The sequence below is a fragment of the Poecilia mexicana genome, unplaced genomic scaffold, assembly GCF_051168715.1.
Source record: "Poecilia mexicana isolate PSO_F unplaced genomic scaffold, ASM5116871v1 scaffold_18, whole genome shotgun sequence".
In the NCBI taxonomy this organism is placed as follows: Eukaryota; Metazoa; Chordata; class Actinopteri; order Cyprinodontiformes; family Poeciliidae; genus Poecilia; species Poecilia mexicana.
The window spans coordinates 18,759,436-18,775,655 of NW_028263387.1; the positions used below are offsets into that span (position 1 = coordinate 18,759,436).

The 16,220-nt window shown below is 38.9% G+C and overlaps 1 protein-coding gene across 11 annotated transcripts in view; it reads right to left on the minus strand.

Moving 5' to 3' along the window:
- Positions 1 to 387: 387 nt before the first annotated feature.
- Positions 388 to 16,220, minus strand: part of mark2b (MAP/microtubule affinity-regulating kinase 2b) — a 61,352-nt gene continuing 45,519 nt past the window's right edge. For 6 of the 11 annotated variants that reach the window (XM_088015376.1, XM_088015375.1, XM_088015374.1 and 3 more), the window contains 5 exons: positions 10,786 to 11,052; positions 7,893 to 7,919; positions 3,847 to 3,885; positions 3,221 to 3,330; positions 388 to 3,075 (listed from right to left, as the gene is read on the minus strand). In XM_088015376.1, the coding sequence (XP_087871502.1) occupies positions 2,726 to 3,075; positions 3,221 to 3,330; positions 3,847 to 3,885; positions 7,893 to 7,919; positions 10,786 to 11,052 (793 nt within the window). In that variant the 3' untranslated portion in view covers positions 388 to 2,725. The remainder of the gene's footprint in view (positions 3,076 to 3,220; positions 3,331 to 3,846; positions 3,886 to 7,892; positions 7,920 to 10,785; positions 11,053 to 16,220) is intronic. The other 5 variants (XM_014985489.2, XM_088015378.1, XM_014985495.2 and 2 more) reach the window with 5 other exon arrangements.

Consider the following 16,220-nt stretch of genomic DNA (forward strand, 5'->3'; position numbering starts at 1 on the left):
GTGGAAGAAAAAACTGGAAGGATGCATCAAGCAACAGATGTTAATTTCTGTTCACTTCTATATATATGAAAAATTTACAATTTAATTTTTTAATATATCAAAATTTAAATTCCTTGTGTTGCACTTTTTCCTTCCACTCAACTTCACATCAGTATGCTTGGATACGGCTGCAGCGTAGCCACAAGATGTTTCAAATAATTTTAACTTTAATAAACTGTAAGCAGTAGTTACTTGCTTTGCTTTTCCATACTGGATTTTTTATTTGCATTTCTTTGTCGATCTGAAACATTTTAAGTTTCAATTAACACTTCTTGCTACGTTACCCGAGATGATCCTCTCGTTCGCCACCTGGGGAGGCAAAGCGGTGGCAGCAGAGCGGAGTCAGGCCATCGTTATATCATTGTTTTATTACTATCATTGTAATTTTTCATCATGTCGTCTTTGCACAAAAAAAAAACAAAAACAAATACATTTTCTTAAGGAGCTGATCGTCCCTCCCCAGAGAAAAAAAACAGAACAAAAAGTAATCCCACCACTACAGTTACACTTTCCTCAAAACACATTTAAAATCAATGTAAATTACAGCAATGTAAAACGAAAATAATGCAAAATAAAAATCAACCCTGAAAGAGATAATATAACAGCAACTGGCTGAATAATAATAATAATAATAATAATTAGAATCCAACACCCAGCACCTTAAAACAATGATTTTAGAGAAACTGGCGTATTAAAAGCTGAAAGGAAAAGTGTTGAGTTAGGTTCGACTAACTGAGGCTTCCTCACTGATCCCAGTTTATTTCTGAAGCTAAAGCGTCAAACGCAAACCAGAGTCCGCTTGGGTGTTCTTCTTCTTCTTTTTAGTTTTTTATTCTTTTTCCGAGAAACTAAACTTTCTCCATCTGCTTCAAGCCATTCTGGACCAACAAAAGGCCTTCTTTAACAGAGTAAAAATAATACAAATAAAAAATAAACCAGCAGTAGTCATCATCACCACCACCACCATCATTAAATAGGTCAATAATCCAGGGAGGGTCGGTGTTAATCTGTGTTAAAGGTGCAGTACACCAGAAAACAAAAACGAAAAGGCAGCAATGATATGATCCGAAAATCCCACCCTGCCCGCCCGCCCGCACAAATCTGTACAAATCCCCAATAATTTCAACGACACAAAAATATATTATCAAATCAGAAAAAAAAAAAAAGTAGAAGAAAATAATTCACCATTCGTTGACAATTACCTTTTTTTTCTTGTTGTTTCCAGTGATCTTCTATAACACTCATCCTCCAAAGAAAAAAAATAAACACGACTTCCTGTGAGTTTGCTCTTTGGGAAACCTCAACAAGCGGGAGGAAGAGGAAGATGGCTGACATTCTGGAGATGAAGGCATGAAAACAACCAATTGGAGGTGAGCGGGGATTCCAGGGGCACAAACAAATCGCTCGAGGACGAGGAAATGAAAAAGCCCCCCCGAATTTAAATTCTTCTACGAAAGGCAACGTAAAACCCTCCCCATCTTGTTCCAGTGCACAACTCTTACAACGACGGAGTATTAGAGCCACGCTGAGAAAAACAATAAAACTATGACAATAAAGTCAGAATATTAACAAAATAAAGTTAAAATGTTACAAAAATAAAGTCGAAATATTACGAAAATAAAGTCGTAATATTACAAAAATAAAGTCGTAATATATTAATAAAGCTGAAATATCACAAGCGAAGGTTGTAATACAAGAATAAAGTAATAAGAAAATAAAGTATTATGAGATTCATATTACGAAAATAATTCATATTACGAAAATAAAGTAATCAAGAAAATAAAGTTGTAAAATTACGACAGTAAAGTCATAATATTACAGAAATAGTCGTAATACGACTATTTTGTGATACAACTTTATTCTCATAATACGACTTTTTGTACGAATTCTCATAATGATTATTTTCGTAATACTACGGCTTAATCTTGTAATACTACGACTTTTTGAACGAGTTATCACAACTTTTTGTACGAATTCTCATAATGATTATTCTCATAATACAACTTTTGGTACGAATTCTTATGACTATTTTTGTACGAATTCTCAACTATTTTTCGTAATACTACGACTTAATCCTGTAATATATGACTTGTTGTACGAGTTCTCCATTTTCATAATACTACAGCTTTATTCTTGTAATTTTACTTTGTTTTCTTAGCGTGGCCGTAACACTCTGTCGTTTATTATAAGCCTTTTAAAAAAAGAAGAAAACAAACGTAAAGATGGCGGCTGCAGAGAAACCAAAACGGAGTGAGAGGTGAGAGAGTTCGGATGTGTTTGTGCCGAAGGCGGGGAGAAAACAAAGGCGGCAGGACGGGGACAGGGTCCCATCGCTTGTCGGGACGAGTCGGAGCAGAACCCGAACCGAACTCACCAGCAAAATAAGGCTCAAAAGATCGCTTTCCCCACCAGAACCGCCCGACAGCAGAACCGTGCAGAAACCGAATAAATACAAGGAGGAAAAACTGGAGTGGTCCGAGTGATCAAAGTGCCTCCTAACGAAAAAACAGAGAAGAATCAGACATGCAGAAGAGTGGAACGTCTCAGCAGAAGATGGCGGCCATCTTCTCCGTCTGCAGGTCTCAGAACCGGCAGCCCTACGTTGCTTCAGACTGTAGTCTAGACAACAATCATGTTTTTAAAGTGATCCCGCCCCCCGCCGCTGGCATCAGCCCGCCGCCGCCGCTCACAGTTTCAGCTCGTTGGCGATCTTTGAAGCAATGTTCTTGAAGGCCATGGACGTTCCCGAGATCCGCTTGAAGCGCACGCCGTTGAGGGAGAGCCGCGGCAGCTTGCACACCTCCATCTCCCACTGGACGAAGTCGTCGTGCGCCGGGTTGCCCGACATGCACAGCAGCATGTAGCGCTCGCGCAGCTCGTACTCGCAGCTGTTGGAGTCGAGCACCTTGCGGATCTCGCGCATCATCTCTGTGGGCTCCATGGACGACGTGGTCTTCATGGACCAGGTGAAGCGCAGCGAGCGCGGCTTGGCAGCGTCCTTCTGGCTGGCGTTGGCCGGAGGCGTGCCGGTGCCACCTGCAGGCGGACCAAGGAACAACAACGTTTCACCTTTTTTTTTCTTCCGTAAACCATGAGCGCCTTTCTACAGCGGCGTTTTAGGGTCATTACAGATAGAAACGACTGAAATAACTGAACGAGTTGAAGGCATTCTGTCACCCACCGGTGTTTCCGGAGCCGGGCGAGGAGTTGTTCTCGTCGTTGTTGGAAGAGGAGGAGAGAACGCCGCCGGAGGTTTTCTCCGACTTGTCTACAGTACTGCTCAGCACGGATCTGTGAGGAGCGACGGGAGGGAGGAAGGGAAAGACGGAGAGGAGGAGCAGGAGGGAGAAGAGAGAGGAAGGTTTAAGATTTAAGAGGAAAACCGTAAAAAAAGTGAAGTCAGAACAAGGAGCAGGTGGGGAAACATGGAGGAGAAGCAAAACCGATGAGGATGTGCAGATGATGAAGATAAACTTCAACGCTCCTCCGTGTGTGTTGGTGCGCATCGTGGTTCTCTCTGGGTTTTTGGACCGATTTGTTGCGCACAAACACACATTTCGGAGCCTAATAAATGATTTTCTCCCCCCCACTCTCCCACACACTCATGACCATGCAGCTCACCCTCCACGCCATCGCTGTCACTCTCTACCGCTAAAAATGGCCGCAGCCCCCCTGATTGGACACCGGAATCACCATCACCAACCAATTACAGCTCCCCTCTCCCAGGCGGTCGTCTACTGATTAACAGGAACTTTGCTACAATCTGAGGGATTATTTAATCTTCGGTCGGGTCGCTCTGTGTCTCACCTGCTGCCCTCATCCCGACCCTCTCCCTCATACGAACTCCTCGGAAAAAATCAACACAAGTTTAGTTTTTGCTCAAGTGTTTGGGGGAAACATTCAGGTTCTCATAGATAATTCTCATAGATAATTACAATAATAGTAATAAAAAACAAACACTGTTTTCTTCACCATGCCGTCCTGGTGACTAATAAATAGTCCAACCATCAACTATTTATTTTCAACATTTATCAATTAGAGTCGCTTTGGATTACACTGAGAAAAAATGTTAAAAAAAATGTATTTCAAACTGTTATAAATGGACACTTTTTCCTTATGTGCTTATTGTTGAGAAGGTAAAGTAATATTTAAAAAATTACAAAATTTTTGGTGATTTTAGTTTTTTAAAATGATTTTTTATTTTAGCTGATTATTTTTTAGCCCACTTTGACAAAAAGTTTAGACATCAATGGTTTAGGATTTTAAATGTAATAATATTTCATAATGTTTTAAAATCAACACAGGAAGTTTTGAATGCACCTCAGAGCTTCTCATAAATTCACATTTTTCTTAAAAACATCTCATCTGATCTTTGGGTTCGCAGTCAGCAAAGTTTTTAAAAAATGAGAACGAAAAAAAGCCTAACCCTTTGAGCTCTCATACAGTTTTATTAAAAATAAAATGCCTAATATGAGAGCACCTACTGTATTTCTGTCAGTTTGAAAGTTTCTTTAAGTGATACTTTATTTTAAAGGAGAAGAAGTTAACTTGTTTTGAGCCTGGAGCTCAGCTGCTTCACAGAATCAAAATGCAAACAGGAAGTGATGTTAAAATGCTTTTACTGTCACATTTTTAAGAATATAGAAATACCAAGGCGCAACTTTTTCTCAACTTGAGCAGCTCTACTCATCCTAGAGATGCTTTTAAATACGTTTAAAACACTATAATTAAATAAGTGAGATAATCGTAACAAGTTGGACCAAATGAGAGGCTCTTTGGATGAGGGGTGGACAACCAGGGCGGCATGGTGAGGGGGCGACGTTAGGAGCATGAATGACCCCAGAACTGGAGGTTAAACCAACCTGTGTTAGTAATACAATGGACCTACACACAGTCTAAACATACACACACACAAACACACACACCATCTGCGCTCACAGCAGCAGACAGGACAGGAAACAAGGAGGACAGACAAAGACAGAGACAGGACGAGACACATCCAACAGTTTGACGTCTGATTCCTGGTGGCTTCGTAACAGGAAATATAATATCTTAGATTTTAAACACCACCAGCAACATTTACTGCCCCACACCTTAAAAAAAAAAAAACGTGTTGAAAGCTTTAAAATAAATTCAGCTTTTACTGCAGCAGAACCTCAGAAAAAATTACTTATTCAGTAGAGAAAAGTAAACAATTAAAGGATTAATTGACTTTAAAGTTTGTTTAGCAGTGGGAGCCGACGGCACTGTCACAAGAAGAAAGGAAGCTAATAAAGAAAGCTTGACTAGCAGTGACTGCGTCTCGTCTCCAATCTGATGGGACGTGTAGTCAGAGCTGAGAGTGATGTGATGCGAGACTTCTTTCATAATTTCAAACTTTCAGCTAAATCTTCAGCTAATTCGTCTGGCTTCTTCGGGTTCAGATTTATGATGAATGTCTCACTTTTTTCACGTAACTGTGGGATAAAATGCGACTGCAGACTCTTTGAAAACGATCGTGCGGGTATCTGACTTGGTGCCAGATCTGGAAGTGGTAAAAATAAAACTTTTTGTGGAGAAAAGAGCCAAATTCTGCCATTCGGATTGTGATGAAAAGGTTTCCCTGCCGTGTGAACGTAGCTTTACCCGCCTACGACAAATCTGATTCAAATATTGTTTCTGATTAAATTTATAGAAAGTCAGATCAGCTTGAAAAATTAAAAAGTATAAAGTAAAGTAGAGTAAATACATGTACAAAAGTCAGTTTATAAAAGCTGCATTTATTTTAAGGCTTTTCAACATCCCAACTGAAAGCCAATGTACGTATCCGACACTAAAAATATATTTTAAATAAAAATATGGGAGTGAAAGCTGTAAAATAATTAATTTTAAATCTATTTAAAAACACCTTAAAGCTGTTCTCCCAGCAGCAGAATAAACATCTTTTTAGATACCGAAATAATCTCACGTTAACACAGACACAACATGTAATACAAGCTCTGACCAGCAGGTGGAGCAGTGTCCCGCACTAAGTGCCAGCATTGCTCTACCAGCTGGCTGAAACAAACCAATGCAAAGGATAAACAACTTCTCTCGACATGCTTTTTGCATTTCCAATGAACACAAACATGTGAAAAGGTGTGAGCGAGCAGATCCACATGTTTAAATGAAGAGATTAAAAAAAAAGGTTGTTTTATTTCTTTTCCAGCCACAGTTGCTCAAAGCCATCCAGGTCTGTTGCTGCTGCTGCTGTTGATGTTAGAGAGCCAATGCCAGGAGTGAGTGAGTGAGAACAGAGATGAATGTTAGGGGAGAAAAAGCCTGAAGGCACTGCGGACCCGTCCCTCCGGGGTCCTCTCCTCTGCTAAACCGACCAGAGCTGAAAACAAGCCAGGCGGACGACCCGGCGTCGCTATCTAAGCTGATTAAGGCACAGGGATGTGATGGGTGATGGTTTGGAGGAGTTAGCTTGGATTAAAGGAGCATTAATAAATACTGGGGGGGAAAGGTCACAGTACTATCTACTATCATAAAGTGCTGAGGGGGCGGGGGGCGGGAACAAACGTTTGATCCTCAAAGAGATTTTTCTTTTTTTTTTTGGTCACAATTTTTCAGATCATCCAACAAATTCTAACAAAGATGAAATGAGTAAAATAAAAAAAACTATCCATGCTCATATGTGGCAAAGTAATTAACCCTAAACCTTAGGGTGAATTCACGCCGGCGCTCATAAGCCTGCTTTAATTCAACTTTAGTTCGTTTGCATTGAAAGTCTGGTTCGTTTGGGGAAGTGTGAATCAGAGTCTGATGTGGACCAAAACGGTGAACTCAGGTCTGGGTTTGCTTGACGTGAACTCTGCCCCAGTTTGAATGCTTATGTGAAATACTGACCCTTTGCAACACTGGACAGACGTCAAAACAATCTGCACGCTCCTATAAGTAGATAGGAGCGTGCATAAAAGTGACGTTTATGACTTAACGTCACAATACGAGTCCCAAAAACGTAGAAACGGTCTATGTGATCCTCTCCAGACTGACGGATCTAGTTTTAATCTTTTCATTTCTACAGAGCAGGGGCATGACTTGCAGCTTTCGCCTTTTTCTTGGCCTTAAGGCTCTATTAAAGTGATTTTGTGACTTTACAGGTCAGGCAGTCATTATGACTGCTTCAGGCTTCTGAATGTGATAAATTCGTGATATAACAAGACGGGGACGATTATATTTTCACACGGGAGTCAGGTTATCTTTTCAATAAATTAAATCATTTTGTGTTGACTCGACTTATCTTTATCTGATATTCTATATGATCTGAAATGTTTGTGACAAAAAAAAAAAAAAAAAAAAAAAGCAAAATCAACAATCTGTTTTTATTTCTGCAACCAATTGTCCTTGGTTTTGGATTTTTAAGAGAAAATGTTTTCACATCTAGGAAGGCAGAGGTTTGGGCTTAAATCTGGGAGTTTCGCAGACGATCCGAAATCTCACACATTCCAGCCGGATGGTAAACAGGATGGGGGAGGAGGGCGAGGATGAGGTGGATGGGAAGGACGGTGGCAGGACGAAGAGGAAGAGAGGAGAAGTGTTATGCTGCATGATGATGGCTTGGTGAGTGACAGGGATGTTAGTAAGAAAAATAAAATAAATAAAATCTGGCCAAAACACGGCACTCAAACTCAGGGAGAAAAAAGGGGCCAAACCACAGATAAAATAGGAAGGCAACAAAAGGAAGATCCGAACAAAAAAAGCTGCACGAAAACACCAAAAATAAATAAATAAAGGGAATAAATATATATATGCGTAATATATATAAAGAGGAAAATATACGTGTAAAAATATATCAAGGGGTTATGTTTAACGTCAGGTTTGTTGCCTACCTTCTTGGAAACCTGAATGAGAGATTTCTACAAAAAACAAAAGAGGGATAAAGAAAGAAAGACAAAAAAAATTGGATGTATAAAACGTACGCATTGACAACTTTACTGTAAAAAAGATAAACTGTCCTCAGGATTAAAAAAAAAAAAAAAAACAGACAAAACATCAGTATTCCTGCATAAAGTGAGTAAAGGTGAACCAATGACGTTAGAGGGATTTTAAAGGACGTCTGAATCTAAAACCTACGACGGAGTTAAAGGGCCATACCGACAAAATGAAACTGTAAAAAATTTACTTATGGCAATAAAGTCGTAAAATAAAGAAATAAAATTACAAGACATAATATTACCAGTTATAATATGAGAATAAAGTAATAAAATTATGAGAATAATGTCAGTTATACGAGAATAAAGTTGCAATAATAAGAGTAAATATTATCAGAATAAAGTCGTTATATTACTTTATTCTTGTGATGCCACGACTTTGCTCTCATGTTATTTCGTTTTTATTTTGTACGGCTTTGTTCTCGTAAAACTATGACGTTGTTCTCGTACAAGTTTATTTGATTATTTTTTTAATTTTAGAACTTTATTCTTGTAATTTTATTTCATTTTCTTGTAATACTACAATTTTAATTTCGTATTATTTCAACTTTATTCTTGTACGACTTTATTCTTGCAACATGTAATATTGTTTACCCTCAAAACTGACATTATTCTCATACAAGTTTATTTTCGCAATATGGCTATTCTCAATTTTACGTCTTCATTCTCATAATGTTCTCATAATTTGATTTCTTTGTCATTTTCTTGCCGTGGCCCTAACACTCTGTCGTAGAAAGCCCTTCTGCTCTGCCTCAACAAAGCGAGATGAAACTCTCCTCCACATAACTCGGCCGTCCTGGTTATTCCTGAAATTAAGCGTTTGTGAGGTGAGAAGGTCAACCGTGCAGCAGAGAACAAAAACATTCCCATAAAAAAAAAAAAACACACACAGAGACGGTTAAGCAACAACCTCATCTGTAAACACACAGACAGAGACTCCAGAACAAGCATGGCGGTGATGGTTGGGTGCTGCGATTTCCTGCTTTCCTGACCGGGTTTGTGTGTGAGCGTGTGTGTCAAGGTGTCCCCACTAGCGGTATTTATAGTTGTGGGAGAAACGATATCTCCGGCGTAACCATGGATACGCCGAGTGGGAGGCTTGGAGAGCGGCTGTACCTCCGTCTCCTCCTCGTACACACAAACACACACGGTGTGTTTCCATGAGGACGAGCAAAACGCAGGCCTCATGCTTAGAAACACCTGAATGACCCAGCAGAACTCAGACCGCGAGAAATCTGAAGAAATACTTCATTTATGTTCCTTTAAGGGTAAAACCAAAGTCGCCGTGTTTATAATGAGGCCTGGTGATGGGGACTCGCTGCTCATTGATCAACTTTGACTTTATGTGGAATCAAATATATATATAATACTACACAATGTTTAATTATATCTAGTTAACAGTGACTTTCTTATCTTAATATTTGTTTTTATTATACATTTTCCATTCACTTATTATTTTAGATTTATTTATATTATAATAATATCTGGAAATTGTTATAGTATAACTATTATGTTTATATAATATTTATATTATAAGTATCTTACAGACATACTTATATTATTATTATTATTATTATTATTATATTAGTGGTTAGTATTAAAGTCACTAATTATTATAATTTCTATGCTATCTCAGTGTCATACTATTTATCACTATTATTTATTAGTTATTAATTTTTAGGAGTTATAAAGTTGTACTATTTTTCACATTTATTTAATGAATTTAATGTAATTTAGTTTTGTTATTAGAGCTGCTCATTTGTATTAATATAATCAATATTACTATGTTTCTATATTACAGCTGCATTATTACTAATATAACTTTCATTTTCAGGTTCAGATGTAATTTTATTCAATTTTACATTTTATAACATTATTATTATTCATTCTTTATGATTATTCACATTTATTTTCTACTTGTATTAATTATTTTTTTTAGATTATCCAATTTGTTAGTTACTGTAATTATTTCAAATCCTATAACGCTAATATTTCTCAATTCATATGCAACTACATAAACATAATTAAGCGAAATATTACAATTCCAAGTGTTAATAATTTGATATTCAGTAGATTTTTTAATAAATTATAATTCATATAGTTTATCATTTATTACTATTAATCTGTTTTATTTCTTTTCAGTAAATCATAAATGCTTCTACATTTGAAATAATATATTACCGCCTTAAAGGAAAAAAAAACAGAAATGGATCTTCTAATTGTATTGCTTTAAAAATCCATGTTCCTATAATTCTGATTTTAACGCTATAATAAAAGTCACTGCCCTTATTATTGTTAGCACGACTTTTTTGTGACTATTAATTCGTTCTTGGCCTTATGAGGTTTAAACAGTCAAAATCAGCAACTTACTGACAATGTTTCTAGTTTAAAGAAAGAAAAAAAACACTTCAGTCTCTATGATAAATCCTCTACAACTGCATAAACAAAATAAAAAGAAACTGGACCACAACCAAAATGACTGGCCGGTGAGAGCAGCTCCAGCCCAGATTACAGAGCAGCTGCTGCTGCTTTCCTTTTCCACCTGAGCAGCGCTGTGACGGTGCAGAGTGCTGTAGTTCTGGCAGGAAACTGGCCCGTTAAATAACCTGTAAAGAACATCCCGCCTCAGCCGTCTTCAACTGGTGCTTAAATACCAACTACCAATATAACTTCACTGCCTGTAAACCTTCTACTCAACATCCGTCCTGTTTCACTTCCTTCCTCTAAAGCTGCAAACGGAGACGAACCTCAACCTGCTCATCTTTCGACGACGACAAAGACGACGACTCACTTTCGTACAAACTTGGATGTGAACTTGCTGAAGATCCCCGTGGCCCCGTGGCCGCGCCGGGCCTGGCTGTTGCCGTGCGACAGGGACGGGGACGCGGGCCCGCCGGGGTAGGCGGAGCCCTGCTGGTCGCGGGCGCCGCGCTGCTGGCCCGCGTGGAACGTGCTGCGGATGACCCCGCCTCTGGGGAAGTTGGTGCGGTCCGACACGGTCGAGCTGCTGATGTTGTGGGCAGACGGGGAGGCACCGGGCGGCCGCTGCGGCGCGGCACTGCAGAGGAGAAGAAGGGGAAAAAAAAAAAAGAGGGGAGGAGGGGAAAAAAAGGGAAAGTGGTGTGATAAGGGAGAAAAGTGGGAGGCGATGAACAGAATTTAGAGGTGAAAAACAAGGAAGACAAACAAGTTAGAAAAACACTGGAAATCCTTTCACTTTGGTTTTACAGTCAGTATTCTGATGAGGTCACGTCGGGTCAGCGACTCACTGGCACACAGTTTTGATCTTCAGTCTGAGGAAACTTTCACTCCAACACTGAGCTAAAGCTTATTAGCATGTGGAGGTCGGGATGCACAGATCCACTTCAGGCGCTTTTCCACTGGCACGTCGCGCTCCGACCGGTTAACGCGCGGTTCGGTTTTAACCAGCTAGTGAGCTTTTCTGTTATACGCTCCGTTCCTCGTAACGGTGGGCGGGACGCGAGCGCAGCAGCAGCAGCTGTGGTCAACTCTCTGCTGACGGAGAACCTCGAGGTTCTGGTTCTGATGGACTAAACCAAACCCAGATATTTCATTTTGTCTCAGAAATTAATTGCTGGCCCAAACATAAAGACTGTTGCGCCATATTTACATTCTGGATCTTTATTTTTAAAATGTGCAACCTTTTGGACTTAGGTAATCCAGACAAAAGGTACATATTTCAGAGCGGCTAGCTGGTAGTGGTTAGCTGGTAGCGGTTAGCTGGTAGCAGTTAGCTGCGCTGCTAACTCATGGTCAGTCTGATGCAAAACTTACTCCTGATTGAACTAAACTTAATTAATCTGACTGACAGACAGCTTGTCCACAGTCCAAAGCTAAGTACTGAAGGTTGTTTTTGAGTTTTCAGTGACATAAATCAAGAGACAATCAATGATTGTGATCAGCTGTCAATCAAATGGTTTCTGTGCCGTAGCCTGGTCGGTTCTGCTACCAGATTCTGAGCTCATGCGGGCCGAGCCGCGCTGGTTCTGCTAATGGAAAACGAATCTGACCACGACGGACAGAGACCGTACCAGTCAGAGACGGTCTGGTGGAAAAGCGCCTCATTTCACGTCCGATACAGATATCTGGGGATTAGTATCGGCAAATATCGATTCGATACAGCAGAGCATTGCTGAACTGACTTGAAATGTTTATTTTTAAAAGAGGAGCTTAAAGCACAAACACAAAGGAGCAGCAGTGAGCTGGAGATGAAGCCTCAATCACTCAAGACCAACAAAGAATAAAATATCTACATATAGGAAAATGTTTTGGTAACCTGGTGATTTTACAGAAACAAAAAAAAAGTAATTACACTTTTCCCACAGTAAAATTCAAGGTAGGTTTTCAAACTTTTCCAGCACCACACTTTGGCATTAAAAACTATAAAAATTCACTAAAAAGATTAAATATCATATAATTTATTACCGTTTGACTGGTCACATTATCACAAGACTTTGTTCTACAGCAGGAACAAAGAAAAATAAAATAGAATGAAATTAAACATCTCTGACATGCCCTGCAAGCTCCTGACTGGCCTGAGAATGAAACACTAATTTTATTTAACAAAAAAAGTCCCTCAATTTTACTTATGTTTAATGTATAAAATATAATCCAACCTTTATTTCAATTACACAGACTAATAAGTCATTGAGAAGTTTGGAATAACAAATGTTGATTTACACTGAAACAATTCAAAAAAAGAAAATTGTTAAATACTTAAACACGATATACAAAGAAGCTTATGACAAAATCTCTGCCATTTAGCAAAGAAAAATAATTTTGGTAATTCTAACTAACCTAAAACAATTAAAGTTTCGTTCATTTTAACTTCAGACAGCGAGGATAAATATATTTTTTAAAAATATCTGGTTTCATCTGTAACATTTTCTAAATTTAAGCTTTTAATCAAACGTTAGATTGCACTTTATTAACAAAACTGTGCAGATTTAATATCAAGCACCTTAACTGACATTCAAACATTTTCAAGGATTTCAAGCACCTTAAATTACTCTAGCTAAATTAATCTTCTCAGCGGTTAGAGACTGAATAAAAACCATGTCTGATCATCTGGATCACCTCAGAGCGTTTCTGTGCCGCTCTCAGCTGCTTCACCCATCAGCCTCCCTGCCGTCGCCCATAACTACGGCTTTCTGCCAGAGACGGATTACATAACGAGTCTGAGAGCGAAGCAGTCCTCTCCAGCCCCCTCGACAAAACTTAGAGCTCAATCCAGAGCGGAGATCAAGAGAAGAACGTCAGCACATCAGTCAGCATCAGTTAGATGAAGAGGAAAAAATAAAACACTCGACGTAAACAACACAGGCTGGATCGGGGAGATTAGTTGAGTGGTTCTGTGAATGGCAATGATGCGATTTGGGTTAGATAATGTGTGTTAGCATCAAGAGAATCCGTGTTTCTAACGTGGCGTGGGCAGAGGTTAATGGAGCCGCAGCATCGTTTCTAATGCGGGCACAATTGCAGGTTTTCTTTGCAGTTAGCATCAAATTAACCCTCAGCTGATCCCGTCACAAGCAGACGGCACAAGAGCATCGGTAAAGACCCGACAGGGAAAACGTTTTAATAAAGCTCCTGCAACATCCTGAGTTACAACAAGCTGCTGCTGTGTCTCAATAACGGATTCAGTTCAACATCATCATCATCATTTTCCTGGATGTAAACGCTTTGATGAAGCTGTTGTCACAACTTGCTGCAATTAATACGGTGTTGTCGTTTCAGTCTTAATCAGTCTTCAGGCGACATTTTTGACATTTTTATGCTACAAACAAGTTTTTAAATTCGAAAAACTTTGAAAATTCAGATTTTCCTCACAGGTTTGCAGCAACAGCTCCGTTATTATGATTACAGCAACGGCTGAAAATAGTTCCTGATTTAATCAACAACATTACTTTTTATTCTTAGAATGTTTTTCCACCAAATGTCCTTTTTAGAGTCTGCATACTCCGATCATCAACTAATTTAGTAATTGATTAATTGTTAACTGGAGCATACAGACTCAAAAAAGACCATGTGGTGGGGAAAAAACAGATCAAGTACCTGAATATGCTGCAATATGTTTATTTTTTCCTTTATTAGTGGATTAATTTCAAGCATATGAAATCACTGCTATAAAACTGTTATCTCTTTGCATGGAAAGTACTCCTGGCTCAATGTTTCTATTCACTTCATTTACTGGGTTTTCCTTTCCTGGCTCAGTAATTTATTTTCCTACAGTGTTCTCTCAGAGGAAATCTGAAAGTACTCCTGGTCCAGTGGTTTGTTTTGTGTGTGGATCATCTTCCTCTGGTTAAAATGAAGTATTTTCCCCCCACAGTCGCCACATGTAAAGTCTTCGTTACTTAACTGAATTTGACTGTGTTTTAATTTATATCAAATTTGACTGTATGGTATTGAATATGAATCTGACTATGTTATTGTGCAGAAATAGATTAATTTGGATTTATTTAAACTAACTGGTTTCTTTATTGGATGTTATTTAAAGTGAATTGGAGCTAAATGTATAATTTAAGTCAAGCTTGTTATAACCAGGTAGCTATCTGACTTTACAGACTTGCAACTCTTCTATACTTCCTGTTTTTTTGCAGCCACACAGCGTTTCCTCCTCCTTCACCCCGTTTAACCTCTCCAACCGTTCCCCAATTTCTTGAGATGCAGAAAACCCCGCAGGTTTTCGAAACGCTTCTCGAAGAAACCTTCGGTTTCAGATCAGCAGCTTTGAGGAAGAGGAAATAACGCAGCTCTAAAAATGAGAGACAAATGAGCAGCTACCAGCTGCTGTGTTGACTGCAGGTGCAAAAATTAACACAAAGAGGAGGCGTTCTGGACATCCTGTGCACTTGGAGTCCCTTTTCACACAGAATATTTTTAATCTGGACGCGAGGAATTAAAAAATGAAGACAAATGTGCCTCAGCGTGAGGACTGCAGCCGGAGCAGCCGGCCAAAATTTGGGGAACACCAGGCTACGACCTGTAGCTCTCAACTTTTTCTTTTCTACATTTATTGAATATTTTATATAACAAAGCAAGCAAGTGATGTTATATTACACTAGATTAGCATTCAACAAACTAACAACTGAACAAATTTAGGACAAAAACGGAAAAAAAGCCTCAGCACTAAGAATAATTTTCTTAATGTCTCAGTAACTGACAATACAAGCGAGTCGTTCCAGTTCAGCTCTTTGTAATTTTGGTCAAAAATGCTAAACGATTGCCGCTTTAAAATAAAATGCTTGCTATTTTTATGCTATATATGTATGCAAAGCATTTCCAGAAAGAATGACACCAAGGAATATCTTTGTTCATTATGTCATTTTTTTGACTTTTTGTTGCAAAGTTTGTACTTTTTTTGTTGTTGACATAACTGAATAAAATTTATTTAAAGTAAAAAATAAAATAAAAATGTATTGCTTTTGTGTAAAAGTTTAAGGATTTTCTTTTTTTTTCCAATAGTAATTTTTTTAAAATATAAAGCTAATTTGTTTCATCACCAACTCTTTTCTCACTAATTTTTAAACATTTCCGCTGTTAATGCACATCGGGTTTTTTTTTTGCTTTGATGTGCAGTATGACATTATTACCATTATTGTTATTGATCTATAAAGTTTCATATATATATTTGTTTTTAACACCAAAAACTTTATTTTTATGCGAACCCTTACACTCAAATGTCCCCTTTGTATGACAATAAAGACTGTTTCGATTGTGACGCTGTTGAGGCTCCAATTAAATTTTGTTTAGTTGGACCAAAGGCTCTCAGGGTTGAAAGGTCGCTGACCTCTGGTTTAAGATTACACCTGCACTTTTCAGCGGTCCATTTATGAGCAGAACTCCAGAGAAAAAGAAAAGTAACACAAGCTAAACTCCCTTTAAAATCAGTCAGAAAACGAGTCATTTTGGAAGTTTGTGGATGACTGGACAGGTTGTTACGGATGGGAGCGAGTTAGAGGCGGGGATTATGTTCTGCCTGTTGGTGAGTCGTGGTTCGGTCCGAGTGTCTGAGTGGTACCTTCTCTCCGGCGTTCCCAACCAGGTTCTGAACGGGCCGAGCTCAGGGCTGAAGGACGCATGCAACAGAACGAGACAGAACCACACACAGCCAGAGGGCCACTTTGACATTCGCTCTGCAGGAAGTTTAACGCTGACATTTGAGCCAGCTGCACCCAAAGTGTTCGGGATCTCCCCGATCGG